Source organism: Xenia sp. Carnegie-2017, unplaced genomic scaffold (assembly GCF_021976095.1).
Source record: "Xenia sp. Carnegie-2017 unplaced genomic scaffold, XeniaSp_v1 HiC_scaffold_22, whole genome shotgun sequence".
NCBI lineage: Eukaryota > Metazoa > Cnidaria > Anthozoa > Malacalcyonacea > Xeniidae > Xenia > Xenia sp. Carnegie-2017.
Genome location: NW_025813485.1, coordinates 11,870,734 through 11,888,278, shown reverse-complemented (window position 1 = coordinate 11,888,278; position 17,545 = coordinate 11,870,734). Strand labels below are relative to the sequence as shown.

Sequence of the window (17,545 nt, the reverse complement as noted above, 5' to 3'; positions counted from 1 at the left end):
TGTCAGGGACTCAGGGCGTCAAATTGTTTCGCTATCTCGTGACTCGTAGTCGGCGCTGCCTTAATAGATGAGAAACTGGGTTCTGGGTTCAAAGTCTATGGGATAAACACATAAAATATTATTTGAAAGAACAAAAGGATAGTGCTTATATCACCCTTTATTTGCGGCAAAGTCGAGGAAATTATTTTTATTAAACTTTAGTATTATTTTTATTAAACTCTGAATTTTAGTAATTGAGATGACGCATAAACGCGTAGTTTATGGATGTTCGATCATGGTGAACCATCATGAAAGAATATCATTACAATAAAGGAATTATAAAAGCAATCCAAAGTTGTCTATCTCAAAAGCAATTCAAAGTTGTCTATCCCAACTGTCGGAATCACCGGACAACATCAATGTGAGCCATAAATGAAATGAAAATTTAATGAACAATCACATTGTGCATTTTACTATTAAATTAAACCTCACTGTCAAACACGAAAAAAGCCAACTTTGAGGCCAAAAAGTCGAGGAAGATCAAAGTTTCGTGTCACACGATAAGCTGCGAATGTTCTTTAAATCGTCCACTCTACCTAAATAGATTATTTACCTGCTGATAATGTAGCCATTTCAATAAGGCAAATGAAAGTTTATGTTTTCTCCTTAAAATTATTTATAAACATGTATAAAGGTTAATGCAAATTTGACTTTTCTGCCTCGTTTCCATGTCATGGTAAGTTTGTGCGTCTCCTTTCTCATCACAAATCGATATTTCGCGTTGGCATACGGCGGAACTATTCAGCTATTTCTTTACCAAATTTCATACTTTTATCGGAATATCAATAATTTTAGAATTTTTGATGATGATTATGTATAAGCATGATGCTGTCATCCTGACAATTTGAGTATTTGAATAATAAAATAAATTACATATTTGTAGATGTTGATCGCCCAGTCTACCTCACCACAGTCTATCTAAAATGTAACGATACTCTGGGTTCAAACTATTTACTTTAGAATAAGTTACCATAGTCTAGATTATGTGACAGTGATAAGATATGGTGACGTAGTTAACATGACTTTTTCAAAGAGCAAAATAAAAAGGTTCTCCGAACAAAAACCATGAGAGAAGGGTAATTGAAAATCTAGACCTCGCAGAAAGCACAACCTAGTTACCCGTAACTAGAAAACTTGCTGCCATTTATGGTGTAGCTGACGCAAATGCAAACTAAAAGTCTTCGTTTGAGTTAGAATTGCTATTTGTTTGTGGTCATAGTGAATGATCAGGTGAACGGTAATGCAATTGCTTCTCGGGTGTAATCAATGGCGTAGCAAGCCCGAGCGTTTGTTCATGCTAGGTAAATTTTTCACTGTAAAAGCAATCAATTTCTAAAGAAATGAATAATGTTAATGATGAAAAATTCACATAGGATGAACAAATTTGCAGGCTGGCTACGTGTGTGATTGTGAGTCAGAGTTTCACACGACAACTTTGTGAGTTTGTAGTTAGTTCATTTGTAATGGTTCCATTGAGACAAAGAAAACATCATACTTGTACATTGGATACGCATGCACTGTGGGAACCGATTTCGAGAGAGGTTATCAAACAAGCCCTACCACGTGACAATTTCTCCCCTTGTCTTCGACTGTAAGTGTTGCAAAATATTGAATAGAGGAAAAATATTTTTGTTGTGAGACAAAAAATAGATAGTACACAGTAGCTTCTGGTAACAACAGCAACAAATAGCATGAATCGTTTGTACATTGGATACGCATGCACTGTGGGAACCGAAAATATTTTCTACAAGATTGCAAAAACTAATTTGTCAAGTCAAGGTTCACGTATAGGCCATGAAACTGTAATCGACAACAGTCAACAAATACAAAAGACAAAAGACAAAAGACAAAAGACATAAGAAAAAAAAGACAAAAAGACAAAAATACAAAAGACATGTACAAAAGACAAAACATATATAAAAAAACATATACAAAAGATATACAAAACATATACAAAACATATACAAAAACATAGACAAAACATATACAAAAGTTCATGTACAAAAGACCAAACATATTTACATAACAAACCATATATTATACATTAACATCCCTTAGTTTTTTATTCACAAAACATTAAAATGTAAAAAGTTTATCAGGCATTTTAAGTGAACTACAAAATAAACATGTTTCAGCATGCTTATGCCATCTTCAGTACAATGAATGATTATGATATTTATTTACAGTTATATTTATATCTATTTAGTCGATGGAAACTAGAGGATTGAGTATTGAACAGAGATATTTAGAGAGGTTGTAGTTGTAAGAATTAATGGACGAGACTATGGGTCCAAGAGGAGATGATTTGTTGGTGTCAATGTGTTTGTGGAGTTTGTGAAGGCCGTAAAACCTTGCTGGTTGTGAGCCCGAGGGAAAATTATCGATGGAACCTTGTTTCTTGAGTTTCCTTTGAAAGCGCTGTAGTCTAGCTTCTCTAGCGAGTGTTGGGTCATTATCAAGTAATTTGATCTTAGATAGATTGTTTATTATTTTAAGACATGATTTACTGTATAATTCTCATAATATAAATTCTTAATATAAATCCTTAGGATTTATGTATTAATCTCTGATGATGGGCTTTGTATAATTCTCTGTCCATGATGATAACTTTTCCGTAGCCTTTTTCTGGTTTCAATAGGACAATGTTTTTATTATTTCTTATGTTTTTTTAAATGTGATATTTTCTGAGTTTAGATGGTAAAAGAGTATATGAGGAGATATAACTTTGCGCGATGTGAATGAGTTCTTTACGTGGGTGTAATCTTCTTGATTTTTGAGTTTGTTCCGGATAGAGTAGTGGATACGTTCAAATGTTGCGAGGATTTCAGTATCGTTGAGTTTCGGAGGTTTTATGGAGAAGAAGGTTTCTCAGTTTCTTTCGGTTGTTGCACAGTAAATTGTTGATCTTTTTGTTAACATTTTTTGTTAGAGCCTTTTGTAGGATGTAGCAGTCGACTTGATTTAGTATAGTTTTAAGTTCCGATGATTTCTTTTTTAGATCATTCTCCAGCTTCCGCTTCTCTTTTGATCGTTTGATTATAGAAGAGCGAAGCAATAGTTTGCGTATGGCGTGGACATCTTGGTTTGACATCTTGGAAGGGGAAAACAAATAAATTTGGGAAAAACTTCAAACGACTGACAATCTCTTAAAAAATTAATATCCAATTCGGCTTTGCGTTTCTTCGTAGATACCTTCTCAAGTGATCGAAATTCAGACAGGGGGAGACCTTCCCCTCGTATTTTTGTGCCAACCGTATGTGATATTTGTCTTAAATTATAAGTGACGGAAAAAGGCACAGTGTCAGAAGAAGTCAATTGAAACATTGCTTGGTTAATTTATGAGAAGAACTCATGTAAAAAGATAAAATTCGAAAGCAAAAAACCCCGTTTTCGGTCCATGCTTCCCGATACCCTCTTAAGCGTAAGGCACTAGAACGCCGCATGTTAACGTTTCGGTAGGAGATTTCGGCTCCTCCACGCTATCCTACTTGGGGATGCCAATACGTAGCAAGCTTCTGCCCATCAGACCCCGAGATCACCTGCGATAGGCTTTGCTCGGAGTACGCAGTTGTTATTATAGTTCACTGGTCGCGTACTGGGCCCCGAAGCCACTGCATACTATATCGCACCCAGCTAATTAAAAACATATTAATATACAATACTAATTAAAAACTAATTAGTAATTACTAAATACTAATTACTAAACGGAAAATTCATTGAGTAAATGAAAATATTTCGATACCACTTTGGTATCAATTAATTTCGCTAATAGCCAGGTATCGAGAGATATCGATAACACCAATAACAATTATTGGATGAGGTCGTGCATGATATCGACTATTATTCGACTGAGGTCGATGTTATCTGCCAAAGCGAAGCTAATTTGATAACAAATATTAAAAATGTCCTTGATTTGCATTTTAAAATCAACATGACTTGTTTCTCGCCAAAATTTCTGCCACAAATTGTACAAACATTCGAAGAAAAATCAGTTTTCTCCTAGAGTGAAATCAATTTTGCTTAAAAGGCTTCTGCAGTATGAAGTAAATCTGAAGCACTAAATTCATTTATGTATTTGAATTAGGATAAAGCGCAGCAGCACGGTGCCAAAGGTCTCTTCGGTTTGCATAAACTTGTGGAAACACAGTAAACATCTTTTTTTTTCTTAGCTGCGGAACTTCTAGACTAGAAGGGCAAAAACGGCTATCATGACAGTAATCGTGCTCTTGGAGTAAGCTGTTTTATTCATCATCACAAACCCAAAATACATCGTAGAAATCAATGTTTTGAAAAACCAATTACATTAATTGTGTAAGCCCATTTTACCGTCAGGTATAAAAATGTCGTATATGGCAAAGTGTATCACAATGTTTGCCAAACTTCTACATCTATAAACTAGTTGACATTTCGGAAATGGAGTTCACTAACACGAAAGAATCGTGCTTGGTCTTATCTTTTTCAACGCTCTTTTCTTTTCCACAATCCTAAAGGAAAGTTTAATGCAAATAAAAACGCCATACAAATGATACAATAAAGCTATAGGATCCACGAGACATAATGACGTAAGAAAATGTGATGTTAGAGCATGGGGATTGGATATCTTAGAAAAGTGTCGGATTTAGGGATGGACAGATTAAATCTTGTCCATGTACGTTTAGCTTTCAATTATTTGTCTTGAGAGATGATGGCATAGTTCTGGTCCAAGGTTGGGCAAAACACGTTGACAGTTCATTCTTGAATATTCTTCAGATTCTTTGGCAGTATATAGCCAATAGCATTATCACGTAAGTATTTTCAATTTCTAAATTGTTGTATATATTTGCTATGATTTACTTTGGCAGCCAAATAAATCACGCAGCCTCTGAGCCCTGAAAAATTGCTGTATCGTTCGATTTACGGCATGCTAAAGTTACACATACTGACGCAGACATTTCTGTGGCAGTACAACTTCTTCAAGAGCTTGTTAAAACTATATTATCTCTGTCTGCATGTACCAACAACGCGTTTCAACATTATCGCGACGACGAACAAAAACGAAAATTCAATGGAATTTCTTTTATTTCTTTCATTGGTCATCATGTTTATGTCGCACGTAAAGAATAGAATTCGACACTGCAACGTGGCTCTTCGAACTGAGCACAAGCATGAGCAAGAATAAATTCTATTTCAGTTGGCAACGGGCGAAAATAAAACAAATCATTATTGTTCAGCCTAGCTTCTCACAATGTCATTATAAAGGCATATGGGGACGATCCCAAACAAATAGCGCAAAATAGAAGAATAGAGAGGGGGGTATCCCTCGATGATACACATTGATTCACCCCACGTGCAATGCACACTAATGTTCATTAGTCTATTCAATCAAAAGTAACAAGGATTCACTGTACTTGATTGTGAAGAGCAATCTTTTCACTATTTTCTTCTTTCGTGTGAATTGACGAACATTTTGAAGAAGGACACAAACGCCTCCATTTGAACAACAGATTTGGATTAACGGTCTCACCTTCATCTAAGCAGAAAAAATGGGCTTTTTGTGGCAACAAACTACAAGTTTAAAATAAATTATTGAAATATAACCACTGAAAATATGTATACAGACGGAACAAAGTAATTATTACATTCGGCTATTTTTATCACGCGTTTCGCTGACATAGTTCATCAAAGATTTTGTCAAGAACTGCTTTTCTTGTTTTGTTTTATCACCATTGCCGTTTTGTATGAGCAAAAAGTCAGCTTAACCTTCGTTTACGTATTCTTCTCGCTTCTTAATAGCCGAGATTCCCGGACTTGTTAAAAATTAACCGTTATCGTACGTTTTCATGAAAAGCATTGCAATTGCAAAGCAATTACATTGTTAAACAGGGAGCCTGTATTTATCCTTTGTGCATACATTAGTGATCTGCTAAGCATCAGCAAGGGCCGCAGTCTTCAGCATGCAATGGGTGAAAAAAAACATCTTTATCGTAAAGTTATAAAATGTATAACAATTATTTAGAACCCAATCCTCTAGATATCTAACTACCGTGTCAAGGTGAGGCAAGGACGCCATTTGGAAAGGGGGCAAATAGCAAAACTAAAATGAAAAATAAGCTAAAAGAAGATTCAAAAACCAATCCTATCATCCATTTTAAAATTAAACCTGGACTATCAACTTTGCAACTGTATATCAATTTAGGAAAAGCAGATATTAATCGTAAACATCGTCCGTATTGCCACCTTTCAAGATGGCGGCTTGCCTCACTCGTAACTATGGAATTCTGGCGAAATCAGATAACTAGTAGATTGGGTTCTAGGTCATTGATGTACAACAATATTTGCGAGGGGTATCGATGTTGACGTATTCACCTTTTAAAATATAGCTAACCAGCAGTCCAACCAAGAAGGTGATAAAAAAGCAGTAGAAACTGTACCAAAATGAAGACATTTTGTAGATATCTAAACCATCATAAACTTTGGGACTAGAAAAATAAAGAAATAGAAATAAGATCTGAACATCGAGTTAACACTAGACGTTTGTTTCAAAAACAGTAATTAACTTCTTTCTTGATAAAAGCCATTGTAGAACTAGTCTAATCACGTAAAGCTTTTCTTAATTCTTCGCATCAGCTATTATAAAAAAAGATATTCTCAAAACGTCAGAAGCATAACAACATAAAGAATGAGCTTTCTGAGTTTCGTTATACGGTTTTTGTTCAAGTTTTCTTTTACCTTAAAGTAAAATAAGAAAAGGCCTTTGTTTTTTTTAGCCCGACGGCGCAATCATACGGTACAAAGCAACTTCATACCTAGCCTCACTTGTATACCTTGTAGCATTGGCCCCCTGCAATGTAAAGTTTCCACCAGAACATTGATCCAACGAGACTTTGGGAACAGAAATCGGCGGTTTATGTATCTTGGCGCCAATAGACACAAACAATCCGAAAGCAAGGCCACTTGCAACACCAAAATATGCTCCCTTTGAAAGAGAAATCTCTTTGCCGTATCACAATAAACAATAAATACCAAGTACAAGTTTGTGATATTTTTTCATGCTGGAGGATTAACTACTCCCAAAACTTGGTTTCAAGGGAGAAGTAAAACTCTCCAAGAACAGTGCACAATAGCGATGACGCAGATTTGATTAAGATTTCAATTCAATTCCACCAACTGTATCATTTCAGAAATTTCTAACATTTCAAAAAATTCCTAGCTCTATCTGTTACAAAAAAGAGATCATTACCTTACTGTTGGCAAACTTTGTAAACATGCCCATTGTATAAATTGCAACAACGGGACCTCCAGCGACACCAGAAATTTGGTAAAACGACTGTTTTAAAGTAACATGTACATATGATAAATTTTATCAAACAGCAAAATGCATTTTAGTAATTACAACCATGCACACAGAATAGAAGTAACGAGCAATTGTATTAATGCGTATGTATTTACTATTAAAACATATCGGCTCTCTTATTACTAGCTCATATACAACTCGAGCGCACGGTTAGATACCTGTAGTATTGTTCCAAATGAGCCAGCTAAAAACGACAGGCCAATCGTAACCAAGCCAAGAGTTGCGGCTATTATAAACGAATAAGAATGTACGAAATATTTGTAAATTATAATTATGATTCCATGTAAATTATAATTATGATTCGATATTGCAAGCATGACGATTAAAGAAGGGATATCACGATAATGCTATGTTGGGGCATACAAAAAGGAAGGCATATTAGCTTGTTTGTGCTGCTATACATCTACTTGTACCATACCAAGTCTGGTCCATCAACGACAAGAAATGAAGAACAAACAACGACAGTTCAGTAATTATGTTATTTCACATTTGGTTAGTCAAACTTAAAATAATCCTGTAAACTCTGTAGACTTTAATATTTGCATAACAAACATCTCAAGTTAAATACCTCTAGAGATTCGTAAACTAAGACAATTCAACCGAAGAAGTTGTCAGGTAACTTTTTAAATGACATTCGACATGGTCTTTGCAATGCAATTAACTGCGTTGCAAAAACTGCGTGCTAAGATTTCTTGTCAACAACATTTTAAGGTCATACCAACAAGCTTCGACAATAACGTCAATTTTTCTTCTGAAATGCCAACACCGAGCAATCGAACGAATGGTTTCACAAAATCTTCCAAAGCAACTGCTGCCAATGAATTCAAACCAGAAGACAGGGTACTTTAAAAAAAAGACATACGTATCAATAGTCATAGACGAAATACATTCATAATTATTACGAAGTGGAAATAGAAAAGAGCTTTGTCTAAACAAATTTCAAAATACGGTTGAGACATTACACGAAGCATTAAACTCTACATCAAAAATATTTTTAACGAAATAAAAATTCCCTGAAAATGTCAATGTTGACAAAGCATTAACTCCCGGGAGTAAATATTAATGCATACATACAGATGGAGAAGACTTGAGAGAATAACTACCAACATGGAATGGAAAAACTCGAGAATTCATGCCACTTACCTGAGAGTACCACAGAATAAGCAGGCAACAAAGATTCCGGGGAGACCGTGCAAATGTCCAAGCACATCCAAAACAAAATACGGTAGAATCTAAACAATAGGAAGCATTACTTAATTAAGTATAAATAACTATAGCAAGAACTGCTTGATGGTTGAAAATACACTGTATACGGCAGTGAAGCCATGAAACCACACTCCGGCAAACAGAATTTGCTTTTCCGGCAGAGAACAAGATACACCCCCGCCCGAATTATCCACAAAATACTCATCCACAAACACAAAGCACAACCTGATCTGAACTTGTAATCGCCTTTCTCAGTTTAGGGTCACATCCGGCATAGTATGCAAATATCACAGTCCCACATATTGAGCATAAAGATACAGCAAAGAAACTCATCGGCAAAGATATCCACACTGATCTAAGAAAAAATTCAAGTGCACAAGACTCATAGTACAGCTACGTATGATGGCAGCTAAACTTCAAAGTCAAGATGATCAGGGTAAAAACCATTGGTAAAAACCCGAACAAAAAAAAGGCGCAATAGCCAACTAGCAGTGTTAGCATGCAATAACCTTTGAGCATCTTTCAGAGATTTAGAAGATAAAAATCTTTGAACTGCAGTTTGATTGACCGACCATAAAGGAAGAATTGCAAACGCGCCACCAATGAACATTGCCCAAAACGTTGTTCGTTCAGTAGGATCAAAGCTAAAGCTATTTTGAAAGGGAAAAAATACGTAAGAGATACAAAAATACAAAGAATTTTATTTCCATAGCATTACCTCACACTAGTTCGATTGTTTTCTCGGAGCACTGACCAAACACGCGATACACTGCCAACTTTCATTGTGCCAACAACCGCGACCCCCACCAGACCTGCAAGCATTACGATAGCTTGAAACACATCGTTCCAAATTACTGCCCTGATGCCTCCCTAGAAAAGAAAAATGGATTTGGAGCAACAGGCGAGGATAGAGTATTTTACTTCATGACAGAAAACTTGAAAAATACATATTTCGTGCAGAAATTATGCATGAATAACTGTTGAAAACAAGTCTTCACACAACGAAGTCAGAGGGTGCCTGTGAACTCGTACATGGTATTGTTTACTTTACAGAATACAGATTGAAACAACTGTACACTAAATGTACTCTACATTAAAGAAAAATTTCCTGCGAGATGCAAAAATAGTTCCTGCGAGTAATTTCGTCAAAAAATTTTAAGGACACGTTCCACAACAAAGTAAATGGTTTGCCTGTTATCGTCCGCTGACCAACCGTTATTTTGAGCCCTGGTATACCGTATATGTATCGTTAATAAAGATTTAAATAAACAATCTTTTATCTCGCTGAAAAACATAAGTATTTTGAACAACATGTTAGCGTTGCTCTTATTTTTGTCCATGCATTGATACTTACAATGGTTGTATAGAATGTACACACGATTCCAATGGATAAAATGACCGATGGCCTTCATTTTAGCTCGGTCAAAGTCAGTTTTTCGTCAGTCACTAATATACATAATTTTCACATATCATCATCATCATATCTTTTCGCTTGCGCGTGTTGTAGCAATCAGTCGAAATCAGAGACGGCACGTGAAGCCTTTTGATTTTCCCATTCTTTCCACAAATAATGCAGCAACAGCTAGAAAATGGATCTAACCTTCACGCACGAAAGCAAGAATATGTTTTCTACTGACGTCACAAGTGATTATGGTGCTTTTGCGCAAAATTGCTCAGATGGCATTCACATCATACGTCAAAATTAGCCAGCAGCAACACACGAATAAAAATTTAGTTGTTGATGCACGAGCCATCGCCTTCGATCAAAGTTCATTCAACACATAAGTCGTACATGAGCAAACATAGTTTTCCTGTGCAAAAAATGACGTTCAATATTGCAAAATTGAGGATTGCTAATTTTGTGGAAGATAAATGGAGCAAATTTCAAAATTCCCTGTTATCGTCCGCTGACCAGCCGTTATTTTGAGCCCTGGTATACCGTATATGTATAGTTAATAAAGATTTAACTAAACAATCTTTTATCTCGCTGAAAAACATAAGTATTTTGAACAACATGTTAGCGTTGCTCTTATTTTTGTCCATGCATTGATACTTACAATGGTTGTATAGAATGTACACACGATTCCAATGGATAAAATAGACACCCATACCGGAAGACCAGTTACTAAAACAATACAGACGAGATTAATATGTACAAATGACAAAATGATTTTTGATTTTCGCATTCTTTCCACAAATAATGCAGCCAGCATGGATTTAATCACTGAAAGCAAGAATATGTTAAAATTTTTGCGTGCATTCTATGCGCAAAAAATAAATTTTATGATGTAAAAGTAACAAATTTACGCTTTTTGCAATGAAAAATAAGCATAATGATTGCCCAATTGAGGTTGCAACAGGAATGATAACGGAGAGCACATTGAAAATTCCTTGTGTCAATCCGCTTCATTTTTAAAGAAATCGTATTTTCGAAATGATGCCAAAAAATTATCACAATTAGGCTTGCTGAAGCATGTACCTGACTCGAGTGCCAAGGACGGACCATATGTGACGATGGCCATATAAAATAACTATGAAGGATGAGAAAATTTTCGTGAGTACGCAAAACTATGAAAGGAAAACTTACAAGACTGGCAAAAAAGTGCCAAATGAGCCACATGGCAAACAAATGAACACGTACCGTATAAAATATAAAGAACGTTGTCCCAATCAGTCTTACACCAAACGAAAATCTCCTCTCCAAGTACTGAAAAAATACAAAGAACCGCGAGATTTGTTAAAATGAATGATTATAGATTAAAGAAAACCAAATCAACCCATTTTCCTCCAAATCACTACGGGTTTTAATCACACGTTGCGCTCGAAAAGGTAATGCATAATTTACATATGTAAAAATAGCAAAAATGCCTTGTCCTAATAAAATAGTCTCTTTCTAATGGACATTCCATTCAGAAGCGGTGTTTAGTTAAAATAATTTGTTGGACTGCTGTTTGGATGAATAAAGCATCTTCAAATATCTGACATTTCTGGAACTGGAGATATTTCATCATAAACAACGGAAGAAAACCATAGTTCCTGGCTGTGTGACAGCCGAGGTAGAAATGCACAAAGCTGAACCTTTATGGTACTCATTATGCTAAGCCTGAGAAAGAGATATGTGCACTTGTTCATTGTCGATGTTTAGATGAAAGAATAAAGTTTGGTAAGTCCATAATGGTAAAGTTCGCATTGCGTAGCCACTTGCTTCGAGGGTCATTCAGAATTCAAATGCCTTAAAATGATGCGACGAAAATGATGCAGACAATATCAGACCGTTCAAAATCAATGTTTTAGACGGTGAAAAAGAACGCGAATCTCTTTCTATTTCTTCTTGTCGTCGAAGTTTGGGAATGAAAGGTTTCATCGTATCGCATTATTTTCACTTGTGAAGCCTTTCATGCCAACTTTGTAAAAAAGTTTTATAAAAGTTAAAAAGTATTACACGCTTTCGTTCACGATATATGTTGCCGAAATCCTACGTAAGTTATTGTCCCCGTGACGAGTCACGTGTCACTGAACGTCGTAAAGGTGGACAAAAAACCATTTGCTTTTTTAAAATTTGAAGCATTTGACGAAACAAAAATGCAAATTTATAGAACACGGGAAATTTTAAAAACGTTCATGAAACGATTGTCTATCCATGAATTTTGTGTATTTTACATTAGTTCTTGACAAAATATATATTTCATATCTGTAAGAAATAACTAATAAACACTTTTCCAAATGTCACGTAAGCTAAACAAACTTTGAAAATAGGGACAAACAAATAATATTTTGGAATACAATATAGATAAGATGGGACATGTGTAAGATGAGTTATATTAGTGAAAATAGTCAAATATCTTGACTGCATCAAAAAGTTACAAAAACTGTATAAGGTAAAAATCATTAAATGTAAATAAGAATTGAGAAACATTGCTTTGACCAGCCTATAAAACATGGTTCCACTTGGTCAAAAGCATTAAAAACTCTTGTCAAGAGAAGTTTTAACACATATAAATTCTATGTAAAAGCTGGACAAGGTTCTCTAAAATTCAGGATTGGGTGCTCATATGCCTTAAGTACAAAGCAAACCATGTTTTGGTCAAATTAAGAACTCCTTGTTTATAAGCCTTAGAAAAATGCTTCAATGTATTTTCAGAACTTTAGATAGGTTGTACTTGTTCACCTGAGAAACTTCCAAATCACAAAAAATTATAAACAATTAAAGCAGTGTTACACTGTTTGCTAGACGGAAAATGGTAAAGTCTATTTCACTGTTTAACAACACTATGTTTGTAATCCCTGATTTCACATGGAATTTTGGACAATTTAATTCCAATGGACTCTTCATTTTAACAACTGAATTTCTTTAAAACTATCAACACTGTACTATTCCAAATGACCTAACCAATTTTCCAAATATATCAATTTTAAAATTGTTGGGGTGGACAGTCCTTTCAATACTCTTCCTTGCTATGACAATGTGTGTTTCAAATGTATCAATTTTAAAAATTTGGGGGTGGACTATTCTCTCAATACCCCTCCTTGCTACCACACAGTGTGTTATCATGAAATAATTCAAGCACAAGTTTACCTCATAAGAACTTGTTAGGCCAAGCTCATAGAATGTTGGTACAAAGATCAAAGCAACTGCTGGAAATAAAATGACGTAAGAGGTGACTACCAGCCAATATTGGGTGCCAAACGTGTATATCTCTGAGGGTACTCCCAGTATTGTAATGCCAGACATGAAAGAGGCCAGCAGGGACAATGCAACTGGTAAACTCATCATTTTTCTATTTGCCAGCAAATACTCTTTAGTCGTCGCTGGTTTTGACACCACCGCGTGATAAATGCCTGTGGCCATAGACAATATCAATGTAAGCCCGAACACGATGTAATCCGCCACGTGAAATCGTAGTAGAGAGCTCATTCTTTTGGTTGATTTATTGTCAGAGTTTTTTTATATGAAGAAAATGCCACAGGAATTCTGTTTAACTTTTCATGTAGAGCCAACTACAACTTGACTAGACAAAATGGTATCGATTTCGTCATAATGATCAATAAACAAATGAAACTATAGCTTTTAAAAAATGGAAATAATAACTGCCCTCGAACAAAGGTCAAGCATATCGTAAAAAATTGTTATTACCACATGATTATTAATTATCTTTTACAAAGAGGAGGCTTAGTGCTTCCGTTTAAACACTTCGGCATTTGAAATTTTTTATAATTTGTTTTGTAATTTAACTTAACATGATAAACTTGAACAGTCGACAGACTTTAAGAAATACCGTTCTAAGAAGTTGATTCAATAGCCAGCACCTTTTTTGGTCCCCGAAACTAATGATTTGTGTTATTTTTAATATTTTTTTTTAAATTTTTTTCTAGCATTGATGTTTGTTCATTGTGTTTGTTATTGTTTTCATTTTTTCCTTTCACTTGTTTAAGCGTGGAAGCTGCAAAGGAAATTTTTTCGCGCCAAATTCGCGAAACTCAAAGAAAATAAAAACATGGGTTATGGTGGTACGCAAGAAGATATGTACTTTGTAAAGGAATTGTGACGATCTGCTATAGACAATGCCAAATTTTAGAAAAAGGTTTCTTAAAAGAGGTGATAGAGAGGTTTCCAATGTGACTGGTTACCGTCATAGCAAGTATGCATTGGTTATTTTATTTAATATTTAAATACAGCTGTGGAGTGAGCAGACACTGTCACAAATTATGACAACGTATAAGCAATGCTCCTTTCATTGATAGAAATGCCCCTTGCTTTAGAATGATGAAGTATGATCTTCACAACTTACAAATTTACTTTACATTTAAAGAACAGAGGGAAGGACAAAATCAGCGGTTCAATGATCATGATCCAGTTTAAAATACATAATCATGTTACTTCAATACATGACTCTGTCCTTGAATAGATTGCATGATCATAAACCCAAGATTTATATATTTAAATCTCTTGAGCCAAGGCAGTTACATTTTATTTCTACACTAGTAATGGCAGATATTTCTTCATCTTTCTTGGTGAAATTGTACTTTGTAGGCAAGATGATTCAAATTCAGTTGAAACTCGCTTGCTTCGACTCCAGTCAAATGATTTTCTGGATTCAAAATACGGATTTGATCGCTACAAAGAGCCAGTTGATCGTTTAGGCTGGCTTATTAACATGCATCCTGTAAGTGCATCAGAATACATATTGTGTTTGATAACTGTGATAATCTCTTTCAAACATATGACATGTATGTTTTCTAATTTTCTGTCTGAAGATTCTTTGAAACTGCATTTGTTCTTTTACATATGCATTGTTATTTGCAATATTATTTGTTAAATCATGAGTTAAATTTTGTCATACATTTCAGTGATCGACATGTGCTGTTTTGCCCACTTTTTGTTCCACTGTAAATGACCCAAAAAATGCTCACTGTCTATTTTATAACCCCCCCCCCCTTGAAGCATAAGTTTGTATTAGATGCCTCTCTAATAAATGCCTTATCTCTTATATATGCCTTCCCCAAAATACCATTAATTGAGCTCAGAAATGGTATATTTAGTTTTAATTTTGTTTTCTTTTTGTTCGCATTGAGGTAATAAAAATGAAATAAATTCCTCTACATAGAATTTTCTTATCACTTATTTTAGGTTGAGATATTGGACGATAACAATAAACTGATAAGTGCTGTTGATTTGTATTTTATTCAGGATGACGGGGAGAAATTCAGGGTATGTGAAACATGGTCATTATTTCAATATTTTTCCGTGAACATATTTATCCATCGCAAAATCATTCCTTCAATCATTCCTATGTAAATTAGTCCTTTCGAAAATGAAAAAGTAAAAGAGTGTTTCTTTGATTTCTTTGTCACACTTTATACATCCTTAAATCAGTTGTTTGGCTTGGCTGTATGACGTATGCTTCTGGGCACAAGATCGTGCCAACGTGCCGTAAAAGCTGTCTGTCAACTATCTGAACTTTGTCTTTAAGTATCCGTTTTCAAATATATATTGTTTATGCCACGTTTTCCAAAGAGTGAACGGATTTGAATATCGCCGTTGCTCGCAAATTGTTTTTTGACATTGATTCAACCTCTATTGAATCGCAGAAGCCACGCAAAGATCTTGTTCACTTCATCATTTTATACTAGTTGATCGCAATTTCGATCTTTTCGATCTTGATGTAGCTTAGAGACCGGCCAGCAAAAATTTTTTGTATCGATTTTCTTGCATTCACTCCAACCTTTATTGGAAAGATTTGCGTTTACCAATTTCTATAGGTACTCTTCCTACTAGAGAATTGAACTTTACTATTTCAGCAATTTTATAAGTACGCAAATGCTCGACTATTGTCATTTGCAGATCACAGATCGTTACTTATATTGGTTCGCTTTTTCTAGGTTCCTTACCCATTCAAGCCATATTTCTACATTTTGGCAAAAAAGGCAAGATAGCTATATACGTGTAATTACGTAAATTACGATTACAACATAAATACTTATTGATCTCTTTGTGTATCGTTGTTTATGATGCTCAAAACATCATTGCTTTGCTGGGTTTTGTTTTTACAGGATACCGATCGCGAGGTTGCTACGTTTCTAAACAAGAAATTCACAGGACTTATATCCACCATCGAAACAGTTCCTAAAGAGGATTTAGAATTGGTAAGTAAACTAGTTGCTCTATGGCGATAAGAAGTGGAAAACGATATTTAGTGGTATTTTTGTAGCAACTTGAACATTTACCATCTGTATGCTTGAGTTCTTGATGCTACTTAGCTCAGTAATAACCTTAGCATCCCTTCAGCGCTCATTTTCATTTTCTTACCAAATCACTGCTTTCATGGTTAACTTTTGATATGATGTTGTTTCATACATTGGCAACTGTTTGGAATTTCATGTGCTGAATTGCTCGCAAAATTTTCGTTAAACAGCCAAATCAAAAACAACCGAAAAAACAGTAGAAAACAAAACTCTTCTTTCTTGCCACATGTTCGCTAACTTACCCTCACGTTACAATTGTTCCATGCTCTCTCGTCTCCTCGCATGTTGCTTGTCCTACTCTTACTCCTAAAGTCTTAACATAAAGTATCCCCTACCCAGTGGTGACGTTCGGATGCAAGCGTCGTGAATCTATCGTAGCTAAGTCATTGTTCTCAAATCTTTTTGTAGCCAAATCATCTTGTTGGACTTAGAAGGAGCTACATAAAATTGTCTTTTATGAACGTCAATGATCTTATTAAAGTCAAGAGGTATTTGTATGTACCGTTGGTGTACTTTTCTTAACATAATAATTTGACGACATCTAGCATTTTCATGGGCTAGCAACGTCCTTGTCAGTACAACTCCAAGATACATAATTCCAATCCAATTATTGAAGCCAAGTCGTGCATGTTTATAGAAAGCATTTGACTACCATTTTGGAAAAAATAAGTGTATCTTTTCTAAATTCTTTTCTAAGTTAACTATACAAAGCAATATCTTACTTTATCCTTGATTTGCTGGAACATTCTTTGTTTTTACTTCTCTCCACATCTTGACGTCATGACTTCGTACATTTCAGAGCTATAATGTCCGCCGTTCGTAAGAATAAGGAACGTATCAGTTCAACCGCCACCTACAACTTACTACTTTCAAATGTGGATGACGAAGACATTCGGTCTGTGAATCGAGCTATAGATCAGATGGAAAACATTATTGACATCAGGTAAATATAAGATATGAATGGTTAATGGTAACGGCGATAACCTCTTTTATGGTTCAAGAAAACAACAATATATGTATCCGTCACTTATTGATTGACTAGTACAAGAGACAACGTGCTTCCTTTGATAAGGGAAGGCAAATTCGCCGATTTCAACGGCGGACTTTGAGTTGAGAGTACATCACGACTTTTTCTTCGGGCTACAATCAAAAAATTTTCGTTAGTCTGTCTTATGTAGTTACAGCATCAAGTGTAAAATTAACGAATTTAGATGAAAATGGTGG

General features: G+C 35.1%; 2 protein-coding genes across 2 annotated transcripts in view; one reads left to right on the top strand and one right to left on the bottom strand.

Moving 5' to 3' along the window:
• Positions 1–4,263: 4,263 nt before the first annotated feature.
• On the bottom strand, positions 4,264–13,712 carry LOC124446786 (sodium-dependent multivitamin transporter-like). The gene is made up of 15 exons (XM_046997667.1): positions 13,155–13,712; positions 11,220–11,285; positions 11,058–11,109; positions 10,636–10,703; positions 9,297–9,448; positions 9,088–9,228; positions 8,804–8,933; positions 8,516–8,604; positions 8,091–8,215; positions 7,531–7,598; positions 7,259–7,345; positions 6,843–6,994; positions 6,385–6,497; positions 5,427–5,548; positions 4,264–4,523 (listed from the first exon to the last, which is right to left on the bottom strand). The coding sequence occupies exons 1-15, from the start codon at positions 13,491–13,493 to the stop codon at positions 4,428–4,430; spliced, it is 1,800 nt and encodes a 599-aa protein (XP_046853623.1). The 5' UTR covers positions 13,494–13,712; the 3' UTR covers positions 4,264–4,427.
• Positions 13,713–14,066: 354 nt separating this feature from the next.
• Positions 14,067–17,545, top strand: part of LOC124445709 (DNA polymerase epsilon catalytic subunit A-like) — a 31,462-nt gene continuing 27,983 nt past the window's right edge. The window contains 7 exon segments of the mRNA XM_046996455.1: positions 14,067–14,217; positions 14,610–14,742; positions 15,207–15,287; positions 15,959–16,003; positions 16,130–16,222; positions 16,730–16,809; positions 17,121–17,264. Of these exon segments, the coding sequence (XP_046852411.1) occupies positions 14,141–14,217; positions 14,610–14,742; positions 15,207–15,287; positions 15,959–16,003; positions 16,130–16,222; positions 16,730–16,809; positions 17,121–17,264 (653 nt within the window). The 5' untranslated portion in view covers positions 14,067–14,140.